This window comes from Ananas comosus, linkage group 2, assembly GCF_001540865.1.
Source record: "Ananas comosus cultivar F153 linkage group 2, ASM154086v1, whole genome shotgun sequence".
Lineage (NCBI taxonomy): Eukaryota > Viridiplantae > Streptophyta > Magnoliopsida > Poales > Bromeliaceae > Ananas > Ananas comosus.
In genome coordinates, this window is record NC_033622.1 from 13,202,444 (window position 1) to 13,215,368 (window position 12,925).

A 12,925-nucleotide genomic window follows, 5' to 3' on the forward strand; every position below is an offset into this window, starting at 1 on the left:
CCCTCCAGCGACCCGCTTCCCCAAACAAAAACTATGTCCAGCCTGTCTTCCCACCCCTTTTGCCCCTCCTCGATCAACGTTCCCATTCTTGTTCGCGAAGAAATTGGGACAGCAATCAATTTCTTTAAACTTGTGATATCTCTCTAATCTTTATTTTTTTAATATAAATCTGAGGGCACGATTTAACCCGCACGGGTAAATTTGAGGTGTCCTGTTCCCAGCAAAAGCTAAAAATGAGGTCACTGTACTCTGTGGAGAAAGGGTATTTTAGTAAGAGAGTAAAAAAAAAAAAAAAATTCATTACATCCACGTTACAGCTGTCCAGTGACCGTCCCTAAAGCCACAAGTGTGACAACGTGGGCCCACCACCATTGTCTCTTTGTTTCCTTTCTCTTTCCAATCCTTTATCTTTGAGCCTCTGAGCCCCTTATTTAAGCACACCCCTTCGTCGAGACCCTTCCACAGTAGACCAAAGCGTCTTCTAGTTCTTCCCCTTTATTACACTGTTAATAATTAGTTAAGCCTGGCTCTTCTAATGGCTGCTTCTTCTTCTTCTTCTTCTTCTTCAAGAGTGAGTATTGCTCTGTTCCTCCTCTTATGTGCTTCTACGCTTCTGTTCCAACGCTCCTGTGGGGCGAGGACGCTCACCGCGCTGGTGGAGCAACAACCCCTCGCCATAACCTACCACAGGGGCGCGCTTCTCACCGGTAACATCTCCGTTAACTTCATCTGGTACGGTAAGTTCACCGCCTCGCAGCGCGCCATCCTCACCGACTTCGTCTCCTCCCTCTCCTCCTCCTCGTCCTCCAAAACGGAGCCATCCGTCGCCACGTGGTGGAGGACCACCGAGAAGTACTACGCCCGGTCCAAGGCGCGGATCCCGACGCTCACCCCCGGGGCGCAGATCCTCGACGAGTCGTACTCGGTCGGTAAAACCCTAACCGACGCCGACCTCGCCAAGCTGGCGGGCCGCGGGGCCCGCCGGGACGCCATCAATGCGGTGCTCACGGCCGACGACGTGGCGGTCGAGGGCTTCTGCATGAGCCGCTGCGGGGCCCACGGCTCGTCCCGGCCCGCCCCGCGCCGGTCCAACTCGGGCCGGTTCGCGTACGTCTGGGTAGGGAACTCGGCGGCCCAGTGCCCGGGCCAGTGCGCGTGGCCCTTCCACCGGCCCATCTACGGCCCACAGACCCCGCCGCTGGTGGCGCCTAACGGCGACGTCGGGGTCGACGGCATGGTGATCAACCTCGCCAGCATGATCGCCGGCGCCGTTACGAATCCGTTTGGGGACGGGTTCTTCCAGGGGCCCAAGGAGGCGCCGTTAGAGGCGGCGACGGCGTGCACGGGGGTGTACGGGAAGGGGGCGTATCCTGGGTACGCCGGGGACCTGCTGGTGGACCCCGCCACGGGTGCGAGCTACAACGCGAATGGGGCCCACGGGAGGAAGTACTTGGTTCCGGCACTCTTTGACCCGTCAACGTCCTCCTGCTCCACCTTGGTGTAGGACTGGATCGGACTACTTTTTGTACACACGTGAACTAGTTACAAAAGAAAAGAGACTAGAAAATAAAAAAAAACAAAATATGGAGGCGTGCGTAGTGCTATATATATATATATATACAAAATATAGTTTGTATGTGTAATTCTTTCGTTTGTTCGACGAGACTGAAATAGTATCTCAATGTAAATGTAAGTTTTCCATAATATATTACCTTGTTATATGCTTGCGACATGCATTATCTATTAACTATATATTAATCCTCAATACAATACAATAGCTGATGTGGTAAAATTTTAATTTTTAAAATTTTTTTTTGTTTTTTAATAGTGAATTTGTTCTCTCATCTACTCCCTATAACTTAACCTCTACAATTTAATTTTTTCTTTTAGTTTAGTGTGATATTATTACAAACGTTTTATTTTAACAGCTTTTATTGTTATAATTTTATAAGTGGTTTTTCAACTTTCTATATCAGGTTAAATATAAATAGCTAATTCAGTTAATTAATAATCTTTATTATCCATCAAATATTTTTTTTTTATAAACTGATATTGCCATTATTATTCATTTTTCTATTTTTATTACTTTCCTATTTGACCTGCATGAGTATCTAACAATTACTAAAAATCTTGATCTAACTTTTCTATATTAGTATTCTAATTTTAATATCCAATTTAACCCTTTTCAAATTCCAAGCATTTTGTAACCTAAATTAATTACTGTTACTTATTTCTTACAACTTAAAATTTTTCGTTGAGAATATTAAAAAGTTTGCTAACAGAGAATACTAATAGTCTTTGTTTTTAAAATTTTTCATGTGCTATAGCTATAAAGTCTTCCCCCAAATTAGAAAAGTGTTTTACCATCATGTATTTTCATGCAAAAGTTATAGAAGATTCAATAAAACTGCTCAACACTCCATAGGAGCAATAAATCATAATATAGTAAGTTTCAGCATATTGATAATATATTATTTAAATAAATTTTTTAACAAAATTATGGCAAAGCTTATATTTTTTTTCTTTTTACATATATATTTAGAGCTCTCTCAGCTTTTGAATAAAAAGTTAGCATTTAATTAGTTTTTTTTTTAGAATATATGTTGAAAACTGTTTATGGTAATAAACAAGCCTATTGCACCATAAATTTATTCTAAACTATGCGTCAAAATAAAATTTTGATAATATAATAAATAATTTAAAAATTTTTTATTATCTCATATTTTATTTTGCAATATTAGTTTTTAAATACTCTATCAACTATATAATATTATATGCGTTGTATGAAAAATTAGGTGCAAATAAATAATTTTTCATTCTTTTAGAAGTAGCAGGTTACCATTAACCAATGAAGGATGCCATATAACTATTAATATTTTGAATGTGTTCAGTGCATCATAAATTTACTCTAAGATATAAATCAAAAATAAAATTTTGATGGTATAATAAATTATTTAAATATTTTTTAATAACTGTATATGACTGACTAAAATTTTATTTAACCGCCGCGAAGCGTGGGTCATATATTATATATATAGATATATAAATGTATAACTCTGACATCTTTTGTCGTTTCTCTTTTCGACGCCTCTTTTTATTTCTTTCTTTATTTCCTCGCCATATTTTTTTGTATATTTATAATTTCAAACTATCATCGATAATCAAAAATAATAAAAAAATTATTTTAATAATATTTACCTGCTGCATTGTGCGGATAATTATACTAGTTCTATTGAAAGCCGTTTTAATTCAGCTAAAGAACATAGGGAACAACGCCACGTATTTAAATTTTACATTTTTTTCAATCGATGTTCGGAGTAATTATAACTTCAGCCTATTGTAGTTGTAGTGTAAAATTTTCTCATTCACCATACTGTTTTATCTATTGCTATCATTCCAATCATCACTTTGACATGTGGAATATTTTATCTTGTGGGTCATTTACGTGTTCGATCTCTTTTTTGAATCAAATGGCTAAAATTTGAAAAAAAATATGATCGGACGATTCCCTCATTGATCAGCGCATGAAATGAACGAGAATATGATCGGACGATTCCCCCTCATTGATCAGGCCATGAAACGAGCCCGAATCGTTTTTAATCGTGGCAGTGAAAACGCAATATGTGTCCAAACAACAATCTGCGGACTAACGGTATCGAATTGATTCGAAGGTTTTTGAAGCTGATTTTGGGTGAAATTATGACCAAAAAAAATTCTATAAAGGCACACTTTATGAAACAGTATATGAGTGAGAACTACGTTAAATATAAAAATGTTTAAACATCATTCTTTAACGGCTTAAGTTTTTAGAGTACAACGGTTGTTTCACATGGTATCAGAGCAGAAGGTACTGAGTTCGAATCACGCCAGACTTCTAGCATATTAATTTCCTCCCATTTAATTCAAATCCACGTCATGGGCCGATTAAAAAGTTTTAAGCCCAAACCGTTCTCTAATAGTTTAACCTTTTAGAGTACAACGGTTGTTTCACAGACAAGTCCCTAAAGTTTTGACCATTAAGCTGATTTTTTTTTTTTTTAAATCAAATTCATATTGTTAAACTACTATCTTTTAAAAAAATATATAAAATGTATAGTTTGGTTTTGATGCCTTGAATTAAGAAGATGAGATGGAGCGTTAGCATCAAACCTTCCTCACACAATTTTTTTGCAAGCTCCTTTTAAAAATTAGCCTAGTAAAAAGCTTATTTGGCATTGCCGGATAAATTTCCTTTGACGCTGTGTTTGAATATTAATATTAGAAAAGGTGTTACATAAAATATTTAACCAACATATATTTCCTCAAAATAAAATTAGAAATTTCAAATTATATATAATGTAATTTATTTTTTGCTAAAGCAAATTAATATGCTCTTCAATTCACCAAACATTAGAAATTATTTTTGAACAATTTTAGGACCGGATTGGATGCCGGAATAAAATATCTAATAATAAATTACTTCATATAAAAATTTTATTATATAATTAGAGATTAAGTTTAATTTTTATTTTTTAAAAATATTTTAAAATTAAGGATGACAAAATACAACCTGATTTGATCAACTGATCCAATATAATCAAATTATAGATAAAAAAAGGCTAAATTACAGAAAACCTCCTTGTAATAACCCGCTTTTTCACTTTCCCTCCCTGACATTTAAAAACCTACACTTTGCCTCCTGTAAAATAAAAAATATGCACTTCACCCCCTACCGTTAGGGTTCCGTCAGAGTTCCGTTAAAAAATATATTTTTATGCCGAAAATACCCCTCCGCCATCTCCGTGTTGCTTCGACTCTCTCCGACTCGCCACCTCGCCGCCGCCTCGCCGCCTAGCCGCCTCGCCGTCCTCCACTGCCTCGCTCTCACCCATATCCCCTTCGCCGTCCTCCGCCACCTTGCCTTAGCCTTCTTTGCCCTTCTCCTACTGTCGCCGAAATCGAGGGCGGTGAGGGTGCAGAAGGAGAAGAGGAGCAAGTGGAGAAGGAAGTGGAAAGAAATCGCGGCCGATTGAGGTGGGAATCACGGCCGAACGAAGGGGCGACTGAGGAAGATGGGAAAGAAGACGACAATGGCGAGGGGCAAAATGGTCATTTTACACACCGTAACCCCCTTGTGAACATTTTTCATTTTACAAGGTGGCAAAGTGTAGGTTTTTAAATGTCACGGGAGGAAAGTAAAAAAGCAGATTATTATAGAAAGATTTTCTGTAATTTAGCCATAAAAAAATTTTATTCAAAAAATTGAATACGGCCTTTTGATCACACTCCGTGCCTATCTATCTTAGGGGGCTGGGGAGCATTGTTAGCTTAAAGAGACCAGCATTTTATTCTATAGGCGGAGGTTAGTTTGAGCCGAGTTATATTCGAAATGACAGGAGGCCGAATCGGATTGAACCATATTCAAAATGGTGTGGAATTAGTTGAGCCGAGTTATTATCGAGATTTATATAGATATTATATTTGTATACTTTAAGTTAATTGATTATCTTAAATTTTAAGATAATGTGTTGGGAATATTCGACACTTGACAACTGTTGCCAGCCTTTGGTCCACCTCCTTGACGCCCCCGCCCTCAGAAGACAGCCCTTTGCCAGAAGGAATCAAAGGCCGTGCTAGATATGGCCTAGTCAATGAGCCGACACAGCGCAGTCGAATTCCAGCTATTCAACTCCTAAACCTTCTATTTTAAAAAAAATATGGGCTAGCTATTCGAGTTATCTATATCATCGCATGTGTGCCATCTGTTTCTCGTCCGTATTTTTTAGCAAGTGATGTATTCGTGGTGTAGGGTGAGAGAATTTTGTAATTCAGCGTGTCCCTAGGGACACGGGAAACATTGTGTAGTGTAGCAACTTATTTTCTATTTACTAATTTAATTCAATCGACAGGATGAAGTATAGTACGTTATCCAGTACCGGGTTGTTAAATTAGCTAGTAAGCTGTCTTGGAACGAGAAGGCGGAGTGGGAGAAATTTATGAATTTCACTGACTCCACTTCGTTCCTCTATCGCACTGAAGTTGAAAAGCTGTCTCACTGTATAATTACGAGTGTGAGTTTTAATAAATTTGTGACCTTAATGATGGAACAAATGTCATTTCCGGCGATGTTTTTCGGAGTCACGAATCAACCTTCAGAACCCCCCAAGATAGCCGGGTCGTAGAACTATCTGATTGGTTGTATGTCGTTATAACTATAGTATAATTACAGCTAGCTAGATTCTGTGTTTGGCTTAATTTATTTAAATCCAACTACTACAGTTGGAACTGGATAAGAAAACTTAACCGCAATAGTTAAAACTATGCTTAAATTGGCAACAGTTATAACTGCAGTAGTTGGAGAGAATAATTTTAAACAAAAATATAAACTTAGACAATCTCACAATCACATATATAAAATAATAAAATTTTAAATATACGGTTCTCAACTGTATGTAACCAGTGGAATTATTTATAGTTATGATACTTTCTATGATATAAGTAAATAAAATACATACATGAGTTATAACTGTTGCAAACTAACTATATACATTTATAGCCGACCGTTCCTAACGCAAGTAGCAAAGAGCTTAATGGTTGATATTTGAAGTCCCAAGTTCGAATCTTAGTTGATTCATATTTTTAACTAAGTTTATTTTTAAATGAAATAAATAAAACGAATAGCATAATATCTATCTTTCAAAAAAATACTGTATATATTTATAGTAATATGCATATTTAATTATACTGTATTTTTAATTGCATCGAGCCAAATGGGTGTCAAATTATCTAATAGAGGTACCAAGCAAGCATTGTTCGTATAGAAGGGAACCACACCGTGCATTAAAAGTACCAGTAAAATCTAAGCTAACCAGCTAAATTCAGACCGAAACCGACCCTGTTCCGTAGTCATGTAGAGCTTACAGGAAAGTTCATGCATCACATGCCCTCCAATTAATTCGTCCCCATCCAGAAATCAGCGGCGTAGTCGACGGATTAGGCCTCCTCCTCGACTCATATCCGTTCCTCGTCCTCCGTTGTTGACTCTCACAGTAATGTAATGTATACTTCAATTAATAATGTACAAGCACACGCGCTGCATACCCATGGGTAGACACATACAGCTGCATCCGGATTCCCAGTTACTGTACGAAGCTCACGCGAAACACTCCAGAACCAACCCAACACACTTCATCTCCCTTCCTATATATATATATATATGTAGAGGCCCTGGCCTTCTCCTCCTCTTCCTACAAGACACACAACAATCTCGCCTCTCCTCTCCTCTCCTCTCCTCTCCTCTCCTCTTCTAAAATGGCTGCTTCTCACTTGTTACTAGTACTAAGCATGCTTCTGATGAGCTTAGCCCGTGCGTCCACGGGGTCTCGAAAACTCGCAGCTTTGTACCAGCCACAACCGAACCTCCTCACGTACCACGACGGCGCGGTGCTCGAAGGCGACATCCCCGTCTCCGTCCTCTGGTACGGTCGCTTCACCCCGGCCCAAAAATCCATCGTCTCCGATTTCCTCCTCTCCCTGATGGCCCCCGCTCCCCAGACGCAAACCGCTGCCCCTTCCGTGTCCCAGTGGTGGGGCAGCATCGACCGGCTCTACCTGTCCAAGGCCGCGGCGGGGGAGGGGGAGGGGAAGGCCCGGATCCTGCTGGGCGATCAGGTGTCGGACGAGGGGTGCTCTCTGGGGAAGTCGCTGACGACGCCGCAGGTGGCGGAGCTGGCGGGAAAAGCACGGGGGGCGGCGAAGAAGGGCGGCGGGATCGCGGTGGTGCTCACGGCCGACGACGTGGCGGTCGAGGGCTTCTGCGTCAGCCGCTGCGGGGCCCACGCCTCGGACCGGGACTCCGGCGCCGCCTACGTGTGGGTCGGGAACGCGGCGGCCCAGTGCCCCGGCCAGTGCGCCTGGCCCTTCCACCGCCCCATCTACGGCCCACAGACCCCGCCGTTGGTGGCCCCCAACGGCGACGTCGGGGTCGACGGCATGGTGATCAACCTCGCCAGCATGATCGCCGGCGCCGTCACGAACCCGTTCGGGGACGGGTTCTTCCAGGGGCCCAAGGAGGCGCCGTTAGAGGCGGCGACGGCGTGCGCGGGGGTGTACGGGAAGGGGGCGTATCCGGGGTACGCCGGGGACCTGCTCGTGGACCCCGCCACGGGGGCGAGCTACAACGCCAATGGGGCCCACGGCAGGAAGTACTTGGTCCCGGCCCTGTTTGACCCGTCGACGTCCTCCTGCTCCACCTTGGTGTGAGACTGGGGGAGGGGGCGCACAATTTTTGATTACTTTGGGACGCATGGTTGTGATGTGTGAATATGGCTTTATAGTACGTTGTTGTGATTTTTTTTGATTCATTTTGAAGTATGTATGTCCTCTCTTGTTAACTTGTTAGTTGTTGCTCTCCAAAAAAGTTAAAAAAAAAAAAACGTCCTCTCTTGCGACCGTAATCTAATCCATCCATTTTTTTATAGTAAACAGAGTCAACGCTTACTTGGACGAGCATATGAGAAATCCGTTACTTACGTAGGCCCAAAATAGACCACTCAAAAACACGGCAGATTTTGGTGTCTCGGCACCGACTTTGCATATATAGTCTGCAATAAGTCGCTATTCCGTCGCCGAATTCTATGGTGTTTTCAACTAGCTCCGCACATAGCTCCGCCGAGTCTGATAATCTATAAAAACTTAAAAAGTAGAGAATGCAATAAAGTGTGTAATAAGGCCGTCGAAGGCGTTCAATTCGGATTAGATCGATCTCCCCGCTTCAATGGCGTCCACTTCCTCCCTTCTCCTCCCCTCTCCACCCTCCACCTCTCGTCGCCTCACCTCTCCTCACCTCCTCTCCTCACCACCCTCCTCCTCTCGCCTCCTCCGGCGACCTCCCCTTCGTCTCCGCCCTTCTCCGATCGCCTCCGCCGCCTCTCCGCCGCCGCGCTCGGCCTCAACCGCCGCCGCCTCTCCGCCGCCGCGCTCGGCCTCAACCGCCGCCGCCTCGTCCCCTCTCCACGCCCTCATCTTCGACTGCGATGGCGTGATCCTCGAGTCGGAGCACCTCCATCGCCAAGCCTACAACGACGCCTTCGCGCACTTCCGCGTCCGATGCCCCCCCGCCTCGCCCGAGCCACTCCACTGGGCCTCTGAATTCTACGACGAGCTCCAGAACCGGATCGGCGGTGGAAAACCCAAGATGAGATGGTTTCCTACTCAATTCTCTCGCTCTATCATTCGTTCAAAACCCTAATTCTCTGTATGCGGTTCCGATTCTTAATGTCTTGTGTTGGTTGGGATCGGCAGGTATTTCGGTGAGTACGGATGGCCTTCTTCTTCGATCTTCGAGACGCCTCCATCGAGCGATTCGGATAGGGAGAAGTTGGTTGATGTCCTCCAAGTAAGCAGAGTTGAATAGTTTGGAAATGTGCTACGTACATCCTCTTATTGTTGAATTATTCGCCTAAAATGATCAAATTAGTTTAGGAGAAAGGAGTTATCAAGTGTTTTTATGATATAAATTAGTGTCCTGTTTTTTTCTGTTGAGCATGCTTAATTGCATACATAAATTCGTAATATCAACTTCTTTTTTACTATAGAACTTGGTTAGGATATTTTGCTGAATTTTAACCGATATATTGTCCTCGACCATCGGAATCTATCCTCTATGTTGAACGCTAATAATAATTCATCCAGGCGGTGTTCTTTCCAATTTTGTCTCTTTCACAGCAGTGAGAAATTACTTTTCGTTTGAAATTGTATTTACTTAAAACATGATTCCCTAAATCGGCAGCATATCTGAGATTGTTCTTTAACACTTTCCCGAGGTGCCGTTTCTATTTTCCCGCGGTTCCAATCAACAAGCTTATACATTGATGCTGAACCTTTTCTTTTTCTTTTTTCTTCTGCAGGATTGGAAAACCGAAAGGTACAAAGAAATTATCAAATCTGGAACTGTAAGTTATTTTTTGAAACCTGATAATAAATTTTCCTGATGAATATTGTTGCAAAAGATGCTTCGCTTTGAAACTTTTAGCTAATTGATGAAGACTTTTACGTCATTAGGTGGAGCCTAGACCCGGTGTTCTGCGATTAATGGATGAAGTCAAGGGTGCGGTAATATGACTTATTGCATGTACCTTTATGCGAATAGATGTTAGTTTGACTTCATACATGAGCTCTTTAAATGTGGATTTAGTTTTTTGATCTTCTATGTGTGTATATTCCTGTTGTTTGGGGACCATCTCAGTTACATTGTAGAAAAGGTGCTGATGACATCAAAACACTTAGTAGGGTTTATCTTATACTGTTGTAGGGTATCAAACTTGCTGTTTGTTCCGCGGCGACTAAAAGTTCGGTTATCCTTTGCCTTGAAAATCTTATTGGGATAGTAAGCCATTTTCTGTTGTTTCTTAGGTAACCTTGTCTTATTAATGATTTGTTGTAACCTTGCGCTGACGCTGCTTTTTTTGGCCTCTTTCTCCTTTTATGTTACCAATAGGAACGATTCAGGAGTCTTGACTGCTTTCTTGCAGGTATATACTTCATTATATTTGTTTGTTCATTCTATACTCTTAATAACAAGATGTGATCAATGCCTAACTTTGTTGAAGAATGAATTCTCAATGAACAAATTAGTAGTTTGAAGTTCATATGTTCTTTCAATTCCAACTTTGACAGAAAGTGACTCGTTCAATCTCCTTTTGCTTTGTCGAATTCTTGACAAATAATTTGTGCTGCACTTTCATTGTTGTCAAATGATTTCCCTGGTTGCAGGTGATGATGTCAAAGAAAAGAAGCCTGATCCGTCAATATATATTACAGCTGCTGAGGTAATAAAAGAAATAAAAACATTTTTAAGTTTCCTTTCTTTTTAAAACTTACTAACTTCTCTAGCTAATTTCTTCACTTCTGTGATTAGAAACTAGGCGTGCAATCAGAGAACTGTCTAGTAGTGGAAGATAGTGTTATTGGGCTACAAGTAGGTCCTCGCATTCTGCAATATCAGCCTATTTATTGCCCCTTTTTCGGTCTTTGAGGAGATTTTTATTTTTGATAGGCGGCAAAAGGAGCAGGAATGTCTTGTATAATAACATATACATCTTCAACCGCTAATCAGGTGAATTTATGGTCTGCTTTTAAAACTCGCAGCACTTCACAAAACCTGATTCTTCGCCTTGTGACTTTGTACTTTTTTTTTTTTTGTATATTAATAGGATTTTAAAGATGCAATTGCAACCTATCCTGATCTGAGTAGAGTGAGGTATGTATTGTTTCTGTAATGTTTAAGCTTGCTTTGTTTGTTGATGCATAATGGAAAGTTGCTGTGTTCGCAGGCTCGAAGACCTCAAGTTACTGCTCCAAAACACTTTGGTTTCTAGCTAAAAATTTCCATTCATTTTGCCTGGGAGCAATGCATGGAAATACGAGGCGTGGACACTGTGCTTCCATGTATTTGATTTCCAATGTTCATTTATTATTTCTCCAAATGATTGGAGATTGAGATATTCTAGTGTAAGAATGTATCTATATAGCAAGTCATGTTGCATCTTGCAGTAAGCATCCTCTTTAGTACCTATTCAAAAATAAAATAAAAATAATATAAAATCCTCTTTTGTTTTTATTTATTTCCTTGGTGAAAAGAAACCCCATCTTTCAATAGGTACTATATTGGTAGTTTTATTCACAGATAGCTTTCCAGAGTCATTTTAACCTGTAGCTAAGCTTCAAGTTTAACCGGACTAATATACAAGAGTTTCTGGAGAGAACATCATAAAATTAACATCTTTCACATGATTTTATTTTTGAAAAGCAAATTCGGATGACGAATTCATTAGCCAATCTACAAGCGTGTCACTAGAAACATACTACTTGTAGAAAATAAATATATTAAACCCTGAATCTACAAATTCTAGTACTGTTAAGACGACAGCTGGTAATTACATGATATCAATTACAAGTTCAGTGAAAGCTCAGCGTGTGTCAAGGATATTAGCCCTTTTATTATTCACTCAGAAATGTTGCCTCAGAGGTCAGAAATTACGATTCTCTATATTTGCCTTTCAAACAGCACAGGTTCAAATCTTGGACGGTAGTATCTCATTTTTTGAGAGTTTGTGGGTGCAATATATATCTTTCGTTTTTTTGTTCTTTTTTCTTAAACAAGGTGAAGTGATCACTGCACTGTATGTAATCGAAAAGAACATATAAGTTGAACTCAAAGGGTGTTTTTAGTCGCATATCCAACCGACGCTGAGTAATAATGCCGAAGATACAGCACCTCTGACTGACATTAATGTATGCTTTCCATATGAAACCATCATCTAGTCCCAAATTTGTAACTTCTACAACAATTAGCCAACGCAACTGCTTCAATGAGGAAAATGTCTCATGCAGTTTGCTTTCCTCAAGCCAAACAAACCTCACGCTGAAGCTTGCTACACTGCTTCATTTCAAGGGCTTTCACATCACCTTGGTCGGCTCCAACTACAACCACTAACTCTTGTTGCATTCTGCAGGAGATGACGGTTTAAAAGATCAAGTTTGTCGATTCCATATATTGCCCTTGACGATCGGTCCACAATAGTCCTGAGTTTTACGTCGAGCTGATGATCTCTGACTCGATGCGGAAGAATTATGCGGCCCTACTGAAGAAAGTGTTGGTGAAGCTCAACAAGTTGCAGGGCGTACCCCTGGTGAGTTGTATTGTATACAACTTTTTAATGCTTTCACTTTGGATCCTACGTGGGTGACCTGGGGCACAAATGTGAGCTATTTTATGGCCTAGCTTCACCTGGATGAGCTCATTCAAAGAGGATATATATATATATATATACCACTTTAGCTTTATCTCACTTTAGCTTTATCTCAAATACTTCGTTCGTTCGAAAGGTGTAATGTGGGCCGTGCAGTGCTTGTGCCAGGTTGCATGCCAGTCCAGTAGCACGAC

At 41.0% G+C, this 12,925-nt stretch overlaps 3 protein-coding genes across 4 annotated transcripts; all 3 read left to right on the forward strand.

Annotated features, from left to right (window-relative positions):
- On the forward strand, positions 451-1,732 carry LOC109723897 (protein EXORDIUM-like). Its single transcript, XM_020252401.1, has one exon. The coding sequence runs from the start codon at positions 536-538 to the stop codon at positions 1,502-1,504; it is 969 nt and encodes a 322-aa protein (XP_020107990.1). The 5' UTR covers positions 451-535; the 3' UTR covers positions 1,505-1,732.
- On the forward strand, positions 7,120-8,374 carry LOC109706564 (protein EXORDIUM-like). Its single transcript, XM_020227484.1, has one exon. The coding sequence runs from the start codon at positions 7,291-7,293 to the stop codon at positions 8,239-8,241; it is 951 nt and encodes a 316-aa protein (XP_020083073.1). The 5' UTR covers positions 7,120-7,290; the 3' UTR covers positions 8,242-8,374.
- Positions 8,659-11,599, forward strand: LOC109706563 (haloacid dehalogenase-like hydrolase domain-containing protein At4g39970). Of its 2 annotated transcripts, XM_020227482.1 has the most exons (11): positions 8,667-9,183; positions 9,283-9,376; positions 9,888-9,932; positions 10,042-10,092; positions 10,292-10,366; positions 10,478-10,511; positions 10,753-10,808; positions 10,898-10,957; positions 11,036-11,095; positions 11,193-11,239; positions 11,313-11,599. In XM_020227482.1, the coding sequence occupies exons 1-11, from the start codon at positions 8,756-8,758 to the stop codon at positions 11,359-11,361; spliced, it is 999 nt and encodes a 332-aa protein (XP_020083071.1). In that variant the 5' UTR covers positions 8,667-8,755; the 3' UTR covers positions 11,362-11,599. The 2 variants fall into 2 exon arrangements, with proteins under 2 accessions (XP_020083072.1, XP_020083071.1); XM_020227483.1 differs by lacking the exon at positions 10,292-10,366 and having other exon boundaries at positions 8,659-9,183.

Bases quoted from the DNA above. Each gene is read 5' to 3' on its own strand.
- LOC109706563 (XM_020227482.1), top strand. From the start codon at position 8,756: ATGGCGTCCACTTCCTCCCTTCTCCTCCCCTCTCCACCCTCCACCTCT. The intron at 10,093-10,291 runs GTAATATGACTT...ATACTGTTGTAG, and splicing joins TGGATGAAGTCAAGGGTGCG to GGTATCAAACTTGCTGTTTG. The intron at 11,240-11,312 runs GTATGTATTGTT...CTGTGTTCGCAG, and splicing joins CCTGATCTGAGTAGAGTGAG to GCTCGAAGACCTCAAGTTAC.
- LOC109706564 (XM_020227484.1), top strand. From the start codon at position 7,291: ATGGCTGCTTCTCACTTGTTACTAGTACTAAGCATGCTTCTGATGAGC.
- LOC109723897 (XM_020252401.1), top strand. From the start codon at position 536: ATGGCTGCTTCTTCTTCTTCTTCTTCTTCTTCAAGAGTGAGTATTGCT.